Genomic DNA, 21,192 nt, shown 5'->3' with positions numbered 1-21,192 from the left:
GATGATAATAGACCTGTCTGGTGTTCAGAATTTCCACCTAAGAGACAATGTTGGGCTTTAATTTGTCACAGTCTTTTGTGAGGGTAGTTAGTAGACTGAAAATTTAGGATAGTTGGTTTTTAGCTTAATCATGAGAAATGTAATGTGGTACAATAATGGAAATAATATGTTAGGGTGAGCATAATTTGGAATTTGGATTTCTTGTTGTTTGATCCGTTAACAGATCTGATTTCCATGATTTCCTAGCAGGAGACACGCATCTGAGGTGATTTTCCCGCCACTTGGGGAACCTTTGGAGACTCACATTCCGTCCCTTTGGGCAGCAGAGATGGCTGAATTGCATTCAGGTCAGACCTTCTATGGAGACCACTGTTGACCCTCATTTGGGGAAACACAGGGAAAGTGTGCATGTCACTGAACTACAAGGCTCTTCAAGCAGGAATCCTTGGAAAAGGGGTTTCTAAAGATCACCAAGTTTTTTTGCTTTTGGTTTTCCGATTACAAGGCATTACCATTAAAAATTTCCCAAACATTTCCTCCTCCAGGAAAAGTACTGTTAGCATTTGAAGAGGTGGCCTCACTCACCAACACCGGGAGTCAATGACCTTTTTAGGAGTAGATATGGAGTCAGCCCCCGCCCCCCCAACGGAGGCTGAGGGGGGGCAGCCACCAGCACGCTGGCCTCTGGGGGCAGCTAGATCCCCACGCGCCAACAGCCCCTTGTGCCCCCTGCCCCGGCGAGCCCCCCGCCCTCCGGCCACAGGTGAGCCTTGGACACGCAGACGCGGGGCCCTGGCCAGCCAGCTGCGTTCCCGCTTGTTCTCACTTCACTTCCACTTGTTGGGATAAAGGAAAGATGCAGGTGCCCCCTTCGGCAATCAACAGACTTATTTATTAGGTTAAGACCATGGGCGACATCTACTCTGGAAACGGGAAAAACGCAATGGAAATGGAAGGTGTGAGCCCAGATAAACCCGCAGTTCGGGGGCATGCCGAGCCACCGTATACAGGGAAGTGCAGACACAAGGCGACATGGTCAGCTAGCTGTGCTCACACAGGGACGCGGCATCTGGGGCCTGGGGACAAGCAGCCCGTGGGGTGGGGCGAGTGAACCCTGGTGGGGGGTGCGCATGGGCGGCGGGGGGAGCGAACTGAAGATGCCTTTGGGGGTATAACCCAGAGGTTGGGAGGAGGGCTGAGGGGCCCTGAGGCCGACCCTGGTGGATAAAGCCGTGATGTCACTGAGGAGGATTCCTGGAAAGCCTCTGGGATGGAGAGATTCTACAGTGAAAGGAAGAAGAGAGCTGGAAACTTGTGTGGCGTCCACGGAGTGAGGTTGGAAGGACCCCCGGGTGAGGGGGAAACAGGTCAAGGCAGAGAGGAGAGCAGGATCTGGGGCACGGCCAGGCACCCAGACTGGGTTTGGTCTGAAGTTTTCTCCTGGATCAGATCTTTGGTTCGCCCCCCAGCCCCACTCATTTCATCCCTTCCCCAGGTCCCCATACCCATGGCTCAGATCCCGCAGAAGTAGGGCCAGTTTTCTCTACTCTGTAGGACATGTCTTAGAAAGCTGGACATACAGGCCCAGAAAGTCTAGAAACCGGCTAGGTGTTCATCATTGGCCTGGGTTCCCCTCATGATGTCCCCCCCAGTTCCTTTATGGAATTTCAGCCTTGAATCTTCTCTTCCCAGAATCTTTTGGGTTTCCTGCTTGCCTAAAACCTGTTCCTCGACACATCCCTATCCTGGACACCCAGATGTTTCTGTCATAACCCCATGCCAACCTAACCCCATCTTGATCGCTGAGCTGCCCCTCCCTATAGGATTTGGCCTCCAGGGATAGGAGACTGCTGGAAGCAGCTTCAGCGTGACCTCCTGCCCCCTGAGGATCAGCACAGAAGCCGATGAGGAAGGCCCCGCACCCCACCTCCCCAAGACCAACTGATTCGTTCCCAACAGGGGGAAACAGGGGCTGGGTGGACCTGGCCGCTGGTATGTCAGAGGGGATGGAGGGGAGGGCTTAGGACAAAGGAAAGCAGCTGGGCTGGGACATTCCTTAAGGTGCCCTTTGGCTGGGCTGGGTAGGGATTAGCTTAGAATGAAGGGTATCCGTATCCCCAGAGGCAGAGTCCTCCCCCATGGGGGACAGTGGGATCTCCTTAGTGAAGTCCTTGGCATCAGCAACAACTGTGACTCTCTCAGGCCCGTCGGTGACTGGGCAGATGGCCAGGGGCTTTTTACCACAGGACCACAGGCAGAAGAAAGGCCGGAGGGGGCCAGAGAAGGAGGTGTTGGAGAAAGTATAGATATGGGACCCATCAGTCATATTGTAGAAGGAGACCTCTCCTGATTCGTAGTCCAGGAAAATCCCAACCCGACGGGGCGGTCCTGCTAAGGGGAGAGGGGTCCGCAGTGGGGTGAGGGCCCAGTACCCATTCCCATACAACTCCACAGCCCAGAACCCATTCTCAGGAGTCATGGGGTCAAACCCTTTCTTCACCACATTCTCCCTGCACACCCCGACCACCCAGTCAGCCCTGTCTCCTACCTCCACCTCCCAGAAATGTCGCCCTGCTGTGAAGGTCTCACGACCCAACACGCAAGGCCAGAAGTCAAATCTCTCTGGTTTCTCAGGCAGTTCCTGACGTGAATCTTCCAGTCGGACAGATTTGGAATCCTCATACAAAAAGAGGTGGGGGTGGGCGGTGTCTGGATCCAGAGTCACATCAACTAGAGACAGAGAGAGAGCAAGTCTGAGCATCAGTGAGCATTAGGGGTCACAAGACCTATTCTTTCTTCTCAAAAAAAAAAAAAAAAAAATAGAGCACTGTTTTAGAAGTTGGCAGGTCCCCACAGGAGGGGAGCTGTTTGGCCCCCTCCTGTGACCCGTCAACAGTCACGGGTCTCTGTCAGAGGGGCTTGTCTTGTAAACATCTTCCAAGGGCCTTCTATGTGCCTCAAGGAAAATGTGAAGGCCGTTTGCCATCATCTTTCCCCTATCTATCCCCCCGCAAAACTGGGTTAGTGTGTTTATTTCCAAGTATGACAGGACTTTGAATCCCTGGGGCATAGAGCCTCAGAGCCCCTGAGAAGTCTGAGACGTTCAGAGCCACCGACCTGCATGCACTGTCGCCTTTTTCCACTCTGCAATGAAAGAGAGAGAGAGTCAGTGACAGGCTTTCTAATAAGGAGAGAGAACACCTTGTTGGTGAAATAATGACAAGAAGAGAGAACTTACTGAGTTCTTCCAGGAGTTTCTCTAGAAAAGAAACAGAAATACCTTAATGACCTTCTAGAGTGGACATGAGGGAGGGGAGAAAGCTAGTGTGAGGAACACACAAAGGAGTGCAGGGTTAATTCATGATTACCTGATTACTGAAACTCTATCAACAAATGAGGAACAAGGATTATGTTTCGTTTTGTTTTGTTTTTCTAAGAAATGTGCAGGAAGTTCCTACTGGCTTGGGATCAGATCGTTAATCTTTCCTGGGAAACCAAGTTAGAAGGAGAGAGTCTGAGGGAGGGTAGTGAGTGAATAGCTGGTCTGATATCTCAATTAGCACTGGTTTTGACTCCTTCGCCCCAGACCTTCATATTGGGTATCAGTGTGCTTTATAATCCCCCTTCTTGACTCTCAAAATTCTAGAATCAAATATCTTCCCATTGGCAGCCGTCCCAAAGGACTTGGATCCAATCCCACTCGGAAGCACGCCCGACAAGCAGCCTATGACTTACCCTTAGAGCTGAATTCATCCTTTCTCTGTCTGGATCTTTCCTTGTAGAGTTTCCAAGTGCAAACTATGGACCCAATTGTGAGAACTCCTAGGACCATCAAGATGACAGCCACCGCCACCATCCAGGGAGTCAACTTTGGGAAGAAGGAAGCTGAAACAAAATCCCCAAGAAGGACGAGTTGTTGTGTGACTCTGAGCAAGGCCAGCTCTACTTGATTCCGAAGGGGGTTGGAAGAGAGGATGACCTGGCCCTCTCCCACTCCTCCCAGGGCAAAAAATAGACCTTCCAATGTTGCTGCTCCAGGCTTTTCAGAAAAATTTTGATCTTAGATGGGAGAGGGCAGAGAAAGAGAGGAATGAAGATGAACAGGAGTCATTTCAGGCCTGACAGTGTCACCTTAGAGATGGGGACTGGCTGGGCTTGCAGAAGGATCAACATGCCCTTGGCTGGAGATTTACTACACCTGCCCTTGGAAGGGGAAAAGAAAAAAAACATAAAAAGAAATGGCTAGGGGGCGCCTGGGGGGGCTCAACTGGTTAAGCGTCTGCCTTCAGGTCAGGTCATGATCCCAGGATCCTGGGATTGGGCTCTCTGCTCAGCAGGGAGTCTGCTTCTCCCTCTCCTTCTGTCCTCCCCCTGCTTGTGTGCTCTCTGTCAAATAAATACATAAAATCTTAAAAAAAAAAGAAAAGAAAAGAAAAGAAAGAAAGAAAGAAATGGGTAGTTCAAAGCCCAAATTCCCTTTTTATGGATGGAAAATGTCAAGGTTGCTACAAGATTACCCTGGATTTCAGCCGTGCTCAGACAGTGGTCCTTTGTAGAGGGTGCTCAACAGTGCCGTCCCAGCCAACAGGAGAAAGGCCAGACTCACAGAAGGGTGTTCATTTAGGAGAAAGCAACACTAATGGTCCCCACAACCTCTTGAATTTCTGTTACATTGCAGAAAGCCTTATCGGTTCAGTAATTCCAGTTAGTGTACCAAGATAATGTAATTATGTTTAATTTTGTAAGGGATACAACAATGATCTATTTTGGTATCAGTTTTTCAGTAAAGTTTTGATTATGGGCAAGAAGAAAAGAAGAGTCATTTCGGGACAGGACCTGGGAAGGGAAGAAAGTAATGGGTCAATTCATGTTATTGTGGAAATTCTTTCTTAACTATCAATGCAGGATGGAAGCCAAAGGGATGAAGGAAGTAAATCAGGAAGGGAAAATGTCACCTCTGTGTGCTACAGGATGGGACTCAATGACCAAAGAATAAGGAAAGGTTCCTGCCTGAACCAGAGGTAGTCTGGAGGGAATAATGAGATTTGCTTTCCTGAGGACCCTGGAAACCTAGACAGAGCTCTAGCATAGGATGGGGAAGACAGAGGGGCAAGGGTAGAAATGGGTTTTCTTATTACTCAAGGAGAGAAAGCCCCAGAGGCAAAGCCTCTGTATCTAAGATATATCTCCTAAAATGGAAAATCTGGTATTTCTATGAGATCAAGGCAGATTTTATGCATTTGGAATCTTTTCTCTTCTAATGAAATTGGTGGGGCTCCTTCATGTCAGTGGTCAGGAGCTTAGGTGGGAACAGTGGACAGGTGCACCATGAGGGCCTACCTTGGGCAGGTGTCCCAGGTAATATGGCCCTGAAACTGTGTCCGATAGGAACCCAGCGCTGATTTCACTGACCTGGTATGGAGATGTCTACTTCCTTCTGCTGGCCAAGAAGGAGGTTCCGGATACAGCAGGATATATTCTTCATGAAGGGGTCTCTGATGATCACTGAAGCTGCCACAGTGAACAGGCCTTCTTCATCAGGATTCCTAGACTCTGACGTGGATGGAAACTTCTCTCCCTCAGAAGTCCTCCACTGTACCTGGGGCTCTGGGTACCATCCTACCGAGGTACACTCCAGCCAGACCTCTCCATTTTCTCGAACTTCCATATGGATGTGAGGATCAGAGCCCAGAGCTATGGAGAGAGAGGCTGGCCTTACTTTTTCAGTGGACAACCTTCTGGGAGCCTTATAACCACAGGGTTACACAGTTTGAGAAAAAGAAGCGCACAGGGACTGGGAGTGAGAGGGACTCATCTCCTATTTCATGACACAAGGAAGCTGTGGTATCAATAAAAGGAATTTCATAACCTTATCAGAGAGGGATGCCATATTGGGAGTTAGGGTTTGAAGTGAGGGCAGGAGTTTGATGGACAGACATAGGGAGCTTTTCTAATCAGCAGGAACAGGGAGACCAATGGCTAAAAAAGGCAGGTAAGGGAGCTCCAGAGAGGGGAGAGGGCTTTGCGGTCTGAAGTATTACCAAAAGACTTTGAAGAGAAGGAGAACTGGGAGTGGGTATTTGAGGATGATCCGAGAGGAGTACCTGAAGAGAAGGGGGATTGCGGCTTCTTTGCATTGAGCTTGTAGCTGTCAATCTAAGCTTCCTTTACCTGTGATACTGATTCAGGAATTTTCTTAAATGGGTTTCAACCTCGTCTTCCCCCCAACACAGTTATGTCCTAACATATATCAACATAAAGCTGTTTTTCCCTTCTGTCTTCAGCCTGATTATTCTCACAATTCTACAGAGTATAGACAAACACCAAGCTGCAGAGAAGGCTCCTCAAACACGTGTCCACACTGTTAGTCGAAATCCATGTCCCAGTATGTGTGTCTATGTGACAGTGTGGATTCTTTTCATGGAAAGGGCTGCCACTTTCAGCAGAATCTCAAATGTATCTATCACTCATAAGAGGTAACAATGACAGTTCTATGCTATCACATCTCTAGGGTTTTATTGTCAACTTTTAAGATAATTACCTAAAAAGGAAATGTGAGTTATACATAATGCTGCCACATGGGACACCCTGTTCTGAGGCAGGGACCCAAATTACACCCCAGTATTTTTTAACTTTACCTTTAATATATACATAAAAGGCAAAACATTTATATGCTGCAGAGCCACCGACCTGCAGTCTGAGGCACAGTAATAATATCTTACACGTATGCAATGCTTCTGCAAACATTGACAAGGCAGTTTCTTAGGAATCGTGTAATTTTATTTCATTCTTGCAAAATCTCATTTGATAGGTGCATGCCCATTTTTTCAGTAGGAAATAAGGCTCAGAAAGAGATTTATTTGCTTCCATTCACTAGTAAGTGGGAAAGTCAGAGCACAATGCTCACTCTCCTCCTGAATGCTTACCATTTCCATTATGGTTTCCGCCCTGAATGTGGGCTTGAAGCCAGAAAGGAAACAAAAACCCACACTTTTCTCCGTGGATCAAGAATGTGAAGGAGCAGCCACGCTCTAGGACCTTAGGAAATCCGCCCTTAGGTTCTTTTTTTTTTTTTTTTTTAATCCGCCCTTAGGTTCTAACCCATAAAGCAGCTTCAAAGGATGCGCAGCACAGCCTCACCCTAGCGGTGAAAGGTAGACACGACTTAAATGTTCAATTCTGAGCCTGGAGCAAGTGTATTAGTGTATTACGAGGTACTCACGGCGAAGAATGTTATATAGCCATTGCATCTTCCATTTATGTAACTCATGACGTGGGGAAATGCTCTGTCCCCACTCTCAAACGCCCCGCCGGGTCACCTCCCACTCTAGGCCTGCCAACCTCTTCCATCCCGGGAGGGATTTGGGCAAAGAATCGGGTGGCTTCCACAGTCACGGGGCCACAGGCAAATGTGCGCCGCCTGGAAGTCGCCGGACAAAGCCCAACCGCGCGCACTCACCGGCCACCTTCAGGTGCACGCCGGCCTCCTCGTAGCTTCCGTCCTGCCGGAAGAAGCAGCGGTACTCGCCGTCGTCCGAGGCCCTGACCCGGTGGATCCTCACGGCCACGCGCCCCGCCGCGATGTCGCGGGCCACGAGCGTGGCTCTGCCGCGGTACTCGGCCGCCTGCTCGGCCGCCTGCTCGCGCCCGTCCCGCCGCACCAGCACTGCCGCCACCTTCCCGCGGACCCAGCGCAGCTCCATGCGCTCGGCGCTCACGTTCGGCGACAGGTGGCAGGGCAGCTCGACGTCGTCACCCACCGCGGCCACGATGGGCTCCGCCGGCCCGATCACGTCGAAGTGGGCTGCGAAAACCAGGCGGGCGGACAGGGTGCGGAGGGGGCGGCTGAGCGCCGACAGCGACCAGGCTCAGTCCCCGCGACCGGAGCTCCTGCGCCTCGGGGACCCCGCGGAGGGCGCTAGCGAGGCCTCTCCTGCGCCGTTCCGGCCGCGGGTGCGGCTGAGGGGGCCAGGGAGGGAGACCCAGGCGGCGCCTACCCGAATCCGGCTGGCACAGCTGGAAGAACGTGAGGATGAGCAGACCCCTGGGCAGGCCCGAGCTCGGGGAAACCGCCATCTCCAGCCTTCCCGGGGCAGCAGGCGCCGGGGGCGTCCGGTCGCCCGAACTCCCGCCTAGGACGTGAGTGCACAGGAGGTCACGAAGTTTCTTCAGACCCCCTTCTGCGGCGTCCTCCCTGCCGCTCTTTCCAACCTTTGCACCCGAAGCCCCCCCCTCCCGCCTGCTCCCACTGCGGACTCTCGGTCGGTCCAGCCGTTGGCACGCGCGCACCCACCGCCCGGTCTGGTCAAGCCTGGGTACAGCCCCCAAATAGGCCCTCAAACCCCAGGAGACTCGTAGGAGAAGGGAATTGTGAGACGTAGTACCCATTAATGGGTTGCGTGTCAATGAACAAGTCTTGGGACCACTGCTCTATAAAAAGCCTCTTTTCCCCCCAAATATAGTAACTGGGAACTCGCTTTCCCAGTGACAATAAAGGCGAAGCAATGGAGACAAAGACAGGAACCAGGGGATTGAACTGGAGGAGAAAAGAGGAAAGTCGAGAGGAGAAGGCACAAGAAAGGGGAGCTGGAGAGAGCAAAGGGTGCGGGGTAGAGAGCCCAGGACTGGGGAGGAAGGAGCCGGAGGGAGAGCAAATGCCCTCCTGACTGCTGGCTCTCTCAGGGGAATGAGAGCCCTCGCAGGCACTGACCTCTGATCCTGGAGGAAGAGGCACCAAGGAGTCCAGCTACCCAGTGACAGAGCTGCTCCTGGCCCCAGGGGCAAAAGTTAAAGACCAGAGGAAGAGGGAAGGGGGAAGTGCTCCCAGCAAAGCCTGCCCCCAGGCCCCAGATGCATTTCCTTTGGGGGGGGGGGGAAGTTTTCCAGAGAGATGAAGGGTCTGTGCATTTGTGGTCTTCAGCTCAAAGCCAGGATATACACTGATGAGCTGCACTAAATAAAAGGCAATCAGGTGAAAAAGGAAGAGGGTCAAGACAACACTAAAATGAGATTGTAAAGCCTTAAGCCAGTCATTCACCTCTTCAAGCCTCACTTCTTTTACCTCTAAATTAGGAATACTGTTAATAATACTTTCTTTGGAGAGGCGCTGCATTAAATGAGATTAAGCAAGTAAAGTGCTTCGCATACCATAGGGATTTAGAAGAGGGTAAATTGTTATCCTATTGTTGTTTATGTGGGTTGAAAATTTAAAGGTAGGCTGGGAATGCATGTGTGTGATTCCGTTTTCAAGGCCTCCAAGAAGTTACCTCCCTGCAAGCAATTCAGCCTGCATTTCCTTATTTTGGGCTAAACTTCTTATTGTTATGAAAAAATTTAAAAATATGGAAAAACTTGTTTATTTTTTAAAAGATTTTATTTATTTTTATTATTATTTTTGAGAGAGAGATAGAATGTGAGCTGGGGGTTGGGCAGAGGAAGAGAGAGAAAGGTAAGCAGAAGCCCCACCACAGGGTTCCATCTCGAGACCCTGAGATCATGATCTGAGCCAAAATCAAGAGTCTAATGCTCAACTGGCTGAACCACCCAGGCAGCCCTTTAAGACTTTATTTTTAAGTACCCTCAGGGTGGCACCTGGGTGGCTCAGTTGTTAAGTCTCTGCCTTCTGGCTCAGGTCATGATCCCAGGGTCCTGTGAGCGAGTCCTGCACTGGGCTCCTGGCTCAACAGGAAGCCTGCTTCTCCCTCTCCAACACCCCCTGCTTGTGTTCCTCCTCTCGCTATCTCTTTCTGTCAAATAAATAAATAAAATTAACAAAAATAAGTATCCTCTACACCCAATGCAGGGCTCAAACTTAAAAGCCTAAGATCAAGACTTGTATGCTCCACTGAGCCAGCCAGCCACCTCTGGAAAGACATTTTTTAAAAAAGTAGACATCACTCATAATGTCACCAACTAATGATAGCCTCTATTCACATTTTGGCAGAATTGATGAAGCTTTTGCATAATTTGAAACATTGCTTATGCTTACATAATATCATATCGTGGGTTCCTATAATTCCCGAGAGGGTGGGATATCTTAGTGGGTTTTGTTTTTGTTTTTGTTTTTGTTTTTTTTTCAGATTTTATTTATTCATTTGAGACAGAGAGATACAGAGAGAGCACGAGCAGGGGGAGAGGCAGAAGCAGTCTCCCCGCCGAGCAGGGAGCCCGATGTGGGACTCGATCCCAGGACCTTGGGACCCCGACCCAAGCCAAAGGCAGAGGCCTAACCATCTGAGCCACCCAGGTGCCCCTCTTAGTAGGTTTTTGGGTGGGTTTTTTGTTTTTTGTTTTGCCTACTATAACTAGTGCCCTTTATACGTAAGTCTTTGTCCACATCTTTGATAACTTCCTGACAAACTTTCTGATAAATTCCCAGAAATATAGTCATCAGGTCTGTAAGTTGAATTATGAGCTTATTGCCAAAGTTCCCTCCTGAGCTGTTAAACCTATCACACCATTAATGGAAATGTCTTTCTCATCTAATTCCTGCCAACACTGAGGGCTATGACTCCCCATCATCTCTAATAGGATGGGTGAAATAGATGAAATTATTATTTTGCTAGTCATTTATATGGCAGTGAGACTGATCATTTTTCATATTAACCATTTAACATATTCTGGAAGTGATCTTTTCAGGCGAATTGCCCATTTTCCCCCAGACAGATTCTGCTGTTTCTTATCAATCTGGTTTTTTTTTATAAATCAAAGATGTCAACCCTGTATTACACTTGTGGCCCAAATCCTTCACCACCCCAGTGTGCCTTTTAATTGAGACTGTAAGACCAACAAAAGATCAGGGCTCCAACGGACTCTCCAGACTGCCAGAACGGCTCTTCCCAAATGCAGATTTGGTTCTGTTTCTCTGGAGAACCCTGACTAATTAATACAATAGAAATATATCCCTTCCGTTCAGTGTTTCCAACACTATTTGTTATGTAGCCGTGATTTCACGGATCCAAGTATCGCATCTGATTTCCTTTCCTTTCCTGTACAACTTCTTGTGCTTTTTGGAGATGGACGAGGGAAGGCGTTAAATGGTTCCTCTTAGTTCCTTTGCTTACTTTTCTGTGTTCTCATCACACATTTTTCCCACCTGTCCAACAGCCTCTGAGTACCGTTTCCACCGTGAACCCTATCTGATGATTTATCAGCGCTAGGACATCCCTCCCCGCCCCTGGCCCTCCCAGAGCAGCGCTTCTTTAACTTACCCGAGCCTATGCTTCCCTGGAGGGTTTTCTAAATAACAGATTCTGATTCGGAGGCCTGGAGCAGGATCAGAGTTTCCCACGGGCTGCTGGTCGGCAGGGGCTTTACCTCGATCCTTCTTCAGAAGCCGCAGGTGAGGAGGCAGCTGCGAGCTTTCCGTGAGTTGTGGACATGCCCCTGAGGGGTGGCTCTGGCTCAGGGTCTCGGGCTCGTTTCTTTTGCTAAACCAGTCTAGGACAAAGGATGAGGGCAAATGGGCATCGGGTGTAGCACTGAAAGCAGTGGCTTGCGAGGGAGCTTTGCGGTCAGCTGCTCTTTCTTAGGGCACACACTGTTGGCATGCTGATAATCATCAGAAGTGACCTAGTGATAGGTCCGCATTGTAACAGTGACACCAGGGGCACCTGGGTGGCTCAGTCGGTTAAGCGACTGCCTTCGGCTCAAGTCATGATCCTGGAGTCCCGGGATCGAGTCCCGGGATCGAGTCCCGGGATCGAGTCCCGGGATCGAGTCCCGCATCGGGCTCCCTGCTCGGCAGGGAGTCTGCTTCTCCCTCTGACCCTCCTCCCTCTCATGCTCTCTGTCTCTCATTCTCTCTGTCTCAAATAAATAAATAAAATCTTTAAAAAAAAAATAATTCCCCTATTTACCAAGCCTGTGTTCAGTTTAGGTGAGTTGCCACACCAGGGTTTGCATGAGGGAAGGGTGGCTAGAAAGGAAGTGAGGAGGCCTGGAGAAGACACGGGTGGATTTCTGTGTATTAGAGGGGCTCACGGAGGTGGAGGGAGATGAAGTGTGCCCTGGGGAGCAAGAAGATGCTGGGGTCTGGTTGAGTGGGGACATCTCTGAGTCATATTCCTGGAAATGCTTTTGAAATGGAGAGTTCCAGGAAACACAGAGGAGGGGCAGACAGGGAACTTACGGGAGCCAACCAAGTGAGGTTGGACTGAACAGGGGGAAATAGGAGGATCCCGGGAAGGGGTCAGGGTTGCGTGGACCACTCTTTGAGTTCTTTCCAGAATCTACCCCGTGCAGCCTCTTTCCCTGCTACCTGGTAGGCAAACCCTCCAAAGCAGGGCTACCTGCATTCACCGTCTGGGGGGGGAGGCTATACAAACATGAAAATACAGAGTTTAGCCCCACTTTGGCTGAGGATCTTCCAGGGTGAGTATCACAGAAAGTGTATGCAGGTGATTACTGAGAGAGAGAGAGACAGACAGACAGATACACACAGATACACACACACAGAGGGAAACTGAGAAGAGATAAGAGGAGGGGGAAGGGAGGGGAGGGGAAGGTAAGGGAGGGACAGAGCCAGTGAATGTGAGAGATTCCAAAGGCATCCCTTTTTTCTCCAAAGAAAAGAGACACCATGCTAAGAATTGTCAATTACCCTCCTGAGAAGACCTTTTCCAGCCTCCTCACTGGCCTCCCCTCCCAGCCCTCAGCCCCTACCCGTCCTGCCTGCACCCGCCCCCCCCAACTTATTTCCTAATTATCAGCTTCAGATGAGTGTGCCTTCAGGTTACTCAGGGAAAGAGAAAGGAGTTCACTAATCTTACGGTCACCTCCCAAGAGGCCTATATGTCTCCTAAGGAGCAAGTTGATGCAATTTACACTCTCTCTCTTCTATCTGCCCTCATCGCTAAATTGTTGTATTTTTCATTTTCGTGTATCCTGAGCCTTCGAATCCATAGTAAGTAGGAGCTCAGAGTCCCAGAGGAATGAAGAGCCACCGACGTGCATACAATTGTGGTTTTTCCATTTTGCAGTAACAGAGAGGTTTTTATAACAGATGCAAAGCCTTGTTTAAAGAAAAATGTGGGAGAACCCCAGAATTCTCCAAGCTCTTTTAGGAGTTTCTTTGGAAAATAAACAGAACTAAAGCAATTAAGATTTGAGTTAAGACACGGGAAGGAGGATGGAATGTGCTTATGAATCACACAATGGAGTGAGTGTTCCCTTCTGTGAATACCTGATTACCGAAAACCTATCAATAAATCACGAACAGGAATGCATTTTGTTTCAGTTCTTAGAAATGTGCAGGAAGTTCCTTTTGGCTCTAGATGCTAAGAGATGTTGCTGTATCTGGGGAATTTAACTGAGAGTCTGGAGCCAAGTTTGGGATGGATGGGAATGAGGGCTGGGAGGCTGATAGGGTTCTGACTTGCTCCTGGTCACGCTGGACCCCACCAGCCAAAGCCCACCTGTGGCCAAACCCAATTTGATGGTACCTGTGACAGCAGCGTGGATCCCATACACCGTGGGGAGGCTGGGAGGTGGGGTGTCTCAGTGAGAGGGTGTGGGAGTAGTTTATAGGATTTCAGTTTGTGTTGGGGGTTTGGGAGAGGGTCTAAGAAGGAAAGGTTGCTCTGGACGAATGCTGTTGGAAACCAGGCCACTGTTGTGTGATCGGATATTCTACTTTTTCTTAGGAAGTAGAACAGAGCAGGTTAAAACTCTAATTGGTAAAGCAGCAGCTAGCTGAGACAGGGATGTGTGGTCATTTTTGTGGTTTGCATGTGCTCTTGTGTCTTTGCGCTTCGACCTGGTTACACAGGAGACATGTTTTGACTCCATCACAATCGCAGAATGGGCTTGTCTGACGGTGACAGCCGCCGTCATACCTGCTTTTTGCTTTCTCAGTCAGAGACCACATTCTTCTTCTGATCTCAAGGTGTTCGGGGTTTTATAACCTTGAGAATCCCTAAAAAGGTTATTTATTTATGTAATCGCTACACCCAATGTGGGGCCAGAACTCAACCTCAAGATCAAGAGTCGTATGCTCCTCCAACTGAGCCAGCCAGGCACCCTGAACCCCTTCCAATTTTGAACAACTTGGAATCCTATTTCTAGATTCTGGATTGGGATGACTTTTGACTGGAAGTCATCTTACAAGGCATGGAATCCAAGCACGTCTAAGGTTTAAATGCTTATTAAAGGCACAAACACCTGACAAGCAGCCTGACGTAGTGTAACAGGAATCAAACTCATCCTTCTTCCCTGTGTGCCCCCCACCCCATTTCATTTCCAAAATAAAAATGCTGTCCAAATGAGAAGCCTCAGACATGTGATGACCACTGAGCATGTAAGGGAGACGAAAAAAAACAAAAACAAAAACAGAAATTTTGATGATGAAAGGTAGCAGAACAGGCCACCCCAAATACGCCGCTTTGTCATAGAAATTATTTTGAGCTGAAGGTAATTTAGAAGCAGCCAAAGCAGTTAGAGGCAAAGACTTAAGTAGAATTTTAGTTCTGAATGCTGTAGGGGAAATGCATCTTCTTTGGAATTATCCATTATGTGCATTTAAACTCTGCCAGAAAAAAAAAATAATTGTTTTAATCTACTTTTTGTATTTAGTAGTTATTTGTGTAAATTAAAGCTTTTCAAGTTAGATGAAAAAAAAAGGCACCTGGGTGGCTCAGTTGGTTAAGTGTCTGCCTTTGGCTCAGGTCATGATCCCACAGTCCTAGGACCGAGTCGCACATCAGTCTCCTTGCTCCCCTCTACCCCTCCCCACTCGTGCTCTCGCTCTCAAAAACAAATAAAACCTTAAAAAGAAAGAAAGAAAAAAGAAAAGCAGTCAACACAGGAAGAGCTCTTTACCTTCCCCCCTTTTTGCCTAAAGGCTGGATATAAATTCTTTTACTGGAGGACTGACATTTACCAGTCCAGAGAGGAACCAGAAGAATCTACAGACTTCTCCATAACTTCCCTCCCGTTTACCTTCCCTTGGGGCCTAAATTTGTTTTCCTTTGTCCTGTCATCTCTCTGCAAATTTATCGTACTTTATTGAAGACGGTAAATAAGTTGGAATTCTAAGCTGCCATTTAGACTTACTTTTCACGTGCACTGCTTGCATTAACTGTTTTTCTCTTGTTAATCTTTTTGTTAGAGTCCGAGCTGAACACCCAAGATGGGGAGGGGTAAAGTTTGGCTTCCCCTACAATGATCTAGGGAGAAAGGGCAGGGGGCCCCCACGACGTGCCCCTCTGTCATACTGATTATCTTAATTAAGTTACTTACAAAACCGCGAGTTCAAGGACACTCACACCCTCCTCCGTTCCACTAAAAGTAGGAAGCAAATCTCCCATATGAAAAATACCCTCCCTGTACTCAGTAAAAAGGCACCCACATCACCAGAGACTGGGGACTGGAGAGATCCAAGAAAGAGGACCGGGGGGACTGTTCTCGACCCCAGGGCTCTTTGGCTCTCAGCAAAAACAGACATTGACGCGAGGCAAGGAAAGATTGAGGCAGTGTTTATTGGGGGCTTATGCTCCGGTACCAGGCAGGCAGCGCCGGGAACAAAGGCCCGGAAAGTTTGAAGGGGCTGAGGCGGGAAAGCAGGGACCTCCTAGCTGGGACGGGGCGGGGGCGGCGACACGGGACGCTGCGCGCAGGCGCAGTGGACAACACGCGGCCGCAGGCAGCACGTGACTCATTAGCATGCCAAGTCTCCGCCCCCGGCCGCCGCCGTCAGGAGAGTGGGTGAAGGGTCAGCGCTGGGGTACCCCGCGGCACAGGCTGGTTTAGTCCGGTTTCTCCTGCAGAGGTCCTTCCGGCAAACATCCCGCTTCCGCATCCCCGAGATCGACTGCGATATACGGCTCAGAAACGTGTGGTTCAGCCTCTTCTAAGGCGATGGGCACAGAGCAACGGGCTTTGTGGGCTGGAGCCGGGGGGGGGGGGGGGGGGGGGGGGGGGGTCCCAGACACAGCCTCTGTTCCAGCTCAGCCCCCCTGAGAGATGTTACCATCCTTACTCCGAAGGAGGCGGGGCCGAGGGTCTCATCTTCTGAAACTGCTTCCTGCCGAGCGGGGCGTTGTCCCTGTCCTACCCTGGAGGAGTAAAATCTCTCGCGGACTGCTCTAACGCCCTAGAGGGACCTTGTTCCTCTTGGGACCCGGTAGGTGGGACCCTTGTGCCACCAGCAGTTTGACACAAACTTAACCAAGATTAAAGAGGCAGGGTCTGGATATTAACAAAGGAATGATGGCCACAAGAGGGCCCAGGAAGGGAGGAATCACACAACGCTAGGCACAGAGCCTCTACTTGCGTCCCAGAGTTTGGGCATTGTGATTATTGAACCCACGCAACCATCTGGTTCGTCGGTAAGGCTCCTGAATATTTAGCTCCACTTCCCCAGAGTTGTTGATGTATGTACAGCAAGTGTTGTTGACCACTGCACAGACACCCCCTTGTTTGGCCAGAAGATAATCTAGAGCTAAGCGATTGTCAAGTACGACATTAGCCAAGGAATCCGGGCACTCCTGGAGGCCCTCGAAGCTGTCACCAGTGTTTGTGGCCAGGTTTTCTATGACCTGGGTAAGGTTTTTTAAGGTTGTTTCATGATAAGCAAAGCCCCCCCAGGGGGCAGCCAGTCCTACGGCTTCTCCAGTTGTTGCCAAGATGAGCCCGGGTGCTCTCTTTCGTCTGGTTTGAGAGGTGACGTTATATATAGTGGCACCTAATCCTTTAGGACCCAATCGTCCCAGAGTGCATTCTCCCCGGAAGTGAACATTATCTACACATGAATAGGCCACCGCCCGAAGAGGCCAGGAGAAGGAGGAATTGGGGCTCCCTTCGTAGGGTAGTTTATTTTGTGGTGGACCGCAGAGAAAGAGATACCCAGGTGGGGTACAAGCTTGGCGGGGTGAAGAGGAATTAAACCAACTTCGTAAAAGGGGACCCCAGTTAGGTGTACTCTTGCATCTGGGGGACAGGGGCCCTCCGTCCAGTGGCCCCCCACCAAGCTCTGAATCCTCTTCTATTCCCTCCTGGCTATCGAAGGCAGATGGAGTCTGATAGGTCAGTCTCCAGGAAGGGGTTGCTGTTCCTTTCCAGTATGTACAGGATAAGTTAGGTTGGTCGCCTGGGGAGAGCAGAGACGAGTCCACACACCAGTGGGTCTGGTTGGGGCTACATGAAGAGCTTGAAGAGGAAAATGACATAGGATAAATGGAGGGCGAGCTTCCCATGTTGGTAAGGCAGGTATCTGTCCGGCAGGGGCAACAGGGCTGTCCTTGTTCTTGACAGAGAAGAGGCCGCTTAACTTGGAGACCAGTTTGGTTCCAAAAGTCTGTAAGTCTGACACACCTCATATCATCACGATCATCAAGTTCTACTACTAGAAGGGCTGTGCTTCTAACAGGACCAGAAGTCAAGGTGAGAGTAATATTCTCATTTATAGGTACAAACTGGAGCTTAGGAACCCCATCTTGTGGGTGAGGATGACAAATCCAACAATTAGAGAGATTATTTCCTGAGGCCACAATGCTAGAAAAGTTGACAATTGAGTTTTCTCTCCAGGTTCCCCCTCCTTTGTTATTTTCTTCCCAACTCATCCCCAGGAGAAGGGCCAAGAGAAGGATCCACTTCATCAGTCCCATCATTGGTTTTGACCTTCTAGACCCCGCAGGGGCAGAACGGGTCTTTCCCAGGGAGTGGAGGTGACCCGAAACAGTACTCACAGAGAAGAAAAAGTAAAACAAATGCAACAAAAAGCAAAGTCAGCAAGCCAAACCACCAAGGTATAATCACTTATCTGACTCTGAGGGTTGCTTCTTGAACAAGTATTTGAGGTCTTCCACAGGCTCACATGAGTAAGATGGTTCTGGGCCTTCCAGGTATTTCTGAGGATGTCCAGGAGAAAAAGGTTTTAGCCTGAAAAGATGTAGCCGGCTAGGGATTCCCTGGAGCTTAACTGCTGTTGGGGTGGCTAAAATCACTCAATAGGGGCCTTTCCACTTGGGTAGCAACTGATCTTCCAGGGAGCCCTCCTTCTAAGGAGGTTTTAAGGAGGACCTGATCCCCTGGATTAATTTGCAGAGGTGGTGGGGCGGGGGCAGGGGAGTCTCTTCTAAATTACCTCTAGGGGGTGCTGGTAGCATGTGATTAACATAATCCACAACAGTTTTTTGCACCTGTCCCAAATAAAATGATGCAAGCTCTGGCTTATTTTCCCATCTAGTAAAATACCGGGGGTGAGGAGGCGCCTCCCATGTCATTTCAAACGGGCTGCATCTTAGGTTAGTCTTGGGGGCAGTGGCAATCCTGAGTAGTGTAATAGGAAGCAACTGGACCCAAGGCTCATGAGTTTCTTGACAAAGTTTTGCTAAAGTCTTTTTTAGGGTATAAGTCATCTTTTCAATCTTCCCTGAGGAATGGGGGTGCCAGGGAGCATGCAATTTATAATTTATTCCCAGGGCCGCTGAAAGGCTCTGGGTGATTTTAGCTGTAAAAGGAGTCTCTCACTTTGGAGAGACTTAGAGACCCCGAACCGGGGAATTCTCTTTTAAGAGGGGATTTACAGACCTCGGTTGCCTTCCCAGACCGGTGGGGAAGGCTTGTACCCACTCAGTAAAAGTATCGACAAACACGAGGTGGTATTTGTAGCCTGCTCGTGGTGCAGCAGGGTAGACTACTTGCCCATCTTCCCTGGGATATGGCCCCTGCTGTTGGACTGGTATAAGAAGTGGGGACTGATTGGATGGGTCTGTAGTTTGTTTTGGGTGCGTTAAGTCACAGGCGAGGGTAACTTGTTTTATTGTCTAAGTCCCTATCCTGAAAAGACCTTTTGCACCAAGTCCCATTGGACGTTTCTTCCATAATGGGTGGCATCATGGAAATGTTGAATGAGCTTTTACTGCTGGGCTTCCGGAATGAGAATTTTGTCCTATCTCATAAGCCACCCCGTGCTTTGTTCTGTATATCCCTGTCTCTTTGCGTCTTCCTGTTCCAGCAGGGGGTTCTGTGGCTGGCCGGGGAACTCATGGTGGTAATCTGAGCTGGCTCCTGAGCTCAGGTGGCCTGTTTAAACAGCTGATTGGGGGTGCCTGGACGGCTCAGTCCCTTAGACGTCTGCCTTTGGCTCAGGTCATGATCCCAGGGTCCTGGGATCAAGCCCGCCTCGGGTTCCCTGCTCAGCGGGGAGGCTGCTTCTCCCTCTCCCTGAGGCTCCCCATGCTTGTTCTCTCTGTCAAATTAATTAAATATTTAAAATAAATAAATAAACAGTTGATTGGTCAGCCTTATTACTTTCCTCGCTTACAGAGGTCCTATCTTTTTGACAACTTTCACAATGGACTACAGCCACCTGACTGGGAAGTTGCACTGTCTTTAGGAGGGTGAAAATTGGGTCCTAGTGTTTTATTGGTGAATTCGTAGTTGTTAACATTCCCCTTTCTTTCCAGACGGCAGCATGGGGCATATGGTACAGGGAACCCATATTTTGAATCAGTATAGAGACTTCATCTTTTTCCTTCTCCCAACTGTGAGGCCTTAATTAGGGCTATCAGTTCAGGCTTTTGGGTGGGCAGAGCGTTGAGGTGGAAGAGCTCAAGCCTCTAAGACTCTACCTAGGCTCATTATCATGGAGCCTGCCTTCCAGACACCTTCCTCCGCAAAACTTCTCCCGTCCCTAACCGACACCCTATCTGGATGGTCAAGGCATTTGTCTTGAAGGTCAGGTCTGGTAGAATATGTCTGTTCCATTGTCTCCACACCCTGATGCTGGAGACCCTTACCTTCTGCAGATGGGAGCAGGGTAGCAGGGTTTGGTCTGGCATACTTTTCAAATAACATCCGGGAATCTAGCAAGAGGGCCTGATACTTCGTTAGCCTTCCTCCAGTCAGCCAGTGGTGCCCTTTACTTTCTAATACTGTCTGAACCTGATGGGGAGTTACATGTTGACTCAGGGTCCGCTCAGAGGCCTCACTCACTAAGAGAGCTGGGCTATGCCAGCAACTGGATCCAGTTATTTTGAAAAAAGGGCTACCAGTCTCTGATCAGGGCCCAGCTTTTGAGCTAGGACCCTCAAAGCAATCCCCTGCCTCTCATGGACATAGAGGTAAATTGTGCAGGGGCCCCACCCAACTCAGTTTTCAAGGCTTTAAAAAGGCCCACTGACATCAGTCTGTTGTAGGGGTCCCCCTCCCCCCCCTCAAGGCCGATAAGGGGCTTCACCATTAGGCCTTAATTAGGGAATCAGATGCAACAGGGCTCTGCCATACCCAGAAAGCCACAGAGTCTGTGGCTTCTGATTTGGGGAATGGGCAAGGCGCTGATGGTCCTCTTGGGATCCATGGCCCAGTGTCAGGATGAAGCCCAAATATTGGCCCTGTTGTTCTGATATGTGGGCTTTTGATGGGGGAACCCTATATCTTCTCTTAGTAGAAAATTTAAAGTTTTTACAGTATTCTGGTCAGAGGCCTGCTTGGTCAAACTGGCTATTAACCAATCATCAACATACTGTAAGAGGATCCCATGTCTCACTTTTAATTCCTGTAACTCTCTTGCCGGTACATTTCCAAATAGATGGGGGTGGTCTCTAAAGTCCAGGTGTACTAAGTAGTCCCTTGAGTACCAGGGGTTTTTCATTCAAAGACAAGTAAATATTGACTTTCCTCATGAAGGAATATGCAGAAAAAGGCATCCTTCAGGCCCGGGACAGTGGAAAACTGAGCACGGCCAGGAACCTGGGTAAGCAGAGCATACCGGTTGGGTGCTCTTGGGTGTATGGGAGCAACTCCTTTATTTACAGCCCTCAAATCCTGTGCAAAGCAAAATTCTCCTTTGGGCTTCCTCACTGGGAGGATTGGGGTATTACATGGGGATTGACAAGGTTTGATCAGTCCATACTTGAGAAATTTTGAAATTAATGGCTGGATTCCTCTGAAAGATTTACTTTTTATGGGATACTGTTTTTTCCAAGGACAGCGTGCACTGGGTTTTAACTTTATATGAAGGGGGAGACATTTTTTGCCTCACCCAGATATGAGTATCCCACACAGATGGATCTCCTTGGTTTTGTGTTCAGAGCAATATTTGAGGGCTCAAACCTGGGACCATCCAGTGGTGCCAGGGAGATGAGAGTGTGGGGGCAGGGGACACCCAGCTCGGGCTCAACCCACCAGAGGGTCCTCCAAGGACCCTGCAGGGGACCAACACCAGGGAGGTGAGAGTCAGGGGACAGGGGA

At 49.4% G+C, this 21,192-nt stretch overlaps 3 protein-coding genes and 1 pseudogene across 4 annotated transcripts in view; 1 reads left to right on the top strand and 3 right to left on the bottom strand.

Annotated features, from left to right (window-relative positions):
- Window positions 1-21,192, bottom strand: part of LOC117997523 (histone H2B type 1-C/E/F/G/I) — an 881,166-nt gene that overhangs the window by 783,852 nt on the left and 76,122 nt on the right. The window lies entirely within an intron of this gene.
- BTN1A1 (butyrophilin subfamily 1 member A1) lies at window positions 940-11,657 on the bottom strand. 2 transcript variants are annotated; one of them, XM_034985837.1, is made up of 8 exons: window positions 11,211-11,657; window positions 7,998-8,132; window positions 7,460-7,804; window positions 5,413-5,694; window positions 3,736-3,885; window positions 3,239-3,259; window positions 3,118-3,144; window positions 940-2,730 (listed from the first exon to the last, which is right to left on the bottom strand). In XM_034985837.1, the coding sequence occupies exons 2-8, from the start codon at window positions 8,074-8,076 to the stop codon at window positions 2,057-2,059; spliced, it is 1,578 nt and encodes a 525-aa protein (XP_034841728.1). In that variant the 5' UTR covers window positions 8,077-8,132; window positions 11,211-11,657; the 3' UTR covers window positions 940-2,056. The 2 variants fall into 2 exon arrangements, with proteins under 2 accessions (XP_034841728.1, XP_034841729.1); XM_034985838.1 differs by lacking the exon at window positions 11,211-11,657 and adding an exon at window positions 8,711-9,131.
- LOC117997529 lies at window positions 4,099-4,640 on the top strand (annotated as a pseudogene).
- The window catches only part of LOC117997506 (endogenous retrovirus group V member 2 Env polyprotein-like), a 10,204-nt gene continuing 876 nt past the window's right edge, over window positions 11,865-21,192 (bottom strand). Inside the window, exon 2 of the mRNA XM_034985852.1 lies at window positions 11,865-17,846. Coding sequence (XP_034841743.1) covers window positions 16,263-17,606 — 1,344 coding nt within the window. The 5' untranslated portion in view covers window positions 17,607-17,846 and the 3' untranslated portion in view covers window positions 11,865-16,262. The remainder of the gene's footprint in view (window positions 17,847-21,192) is intronic.

Source organism: Mirounga leonina, unplaced genomic scaffold, assembly GCF_011800145.1.
Source record: "Mirounga leonina isolate KUSES-001 unplaced genomic scaffold, KU_Mleo_1.0 Mir_366, whole genome shotgun sequence".
In the NCBI taxonomy this organism is placed as follows: Eukaryota; Metazoa; Chordata; class Mammalia; order Carnivora; family Phocidae; genus Mirounga; species Mirounga leonina.
The sequence above is the reverse complement of the archived record's forward strand: the minus strand, read 5'-3'. Positions and strand labels throughout refer to the sequence as shown.

Excerpts from the sequence above, each read along its gene's own strand:
- BTN1A1 (XM_034985837.1), bottom strand. The coding sequence starts at position 8,076 with ATGGCGGTTTCCCCGAGCTCGGGCCTGCCCAGGGGTCTGCTCATCCTC. Across the intron at positions 7,805-7,997 it reads GCTGTGCCAGCCGGATTCGG|CCCACTTCGACGTGATCGGG; the intron begins GTAGGCGCCGCC and ends TGGTTTTCGCAG. Across the intron at positions 3,886-5,412 it reads AGTAGACATCTCCATACCAG|CTTCCTTCTTCCCAAAGTTG; the intron begins GTCAGTGAAATC and ends ATTTTGTTTCAG.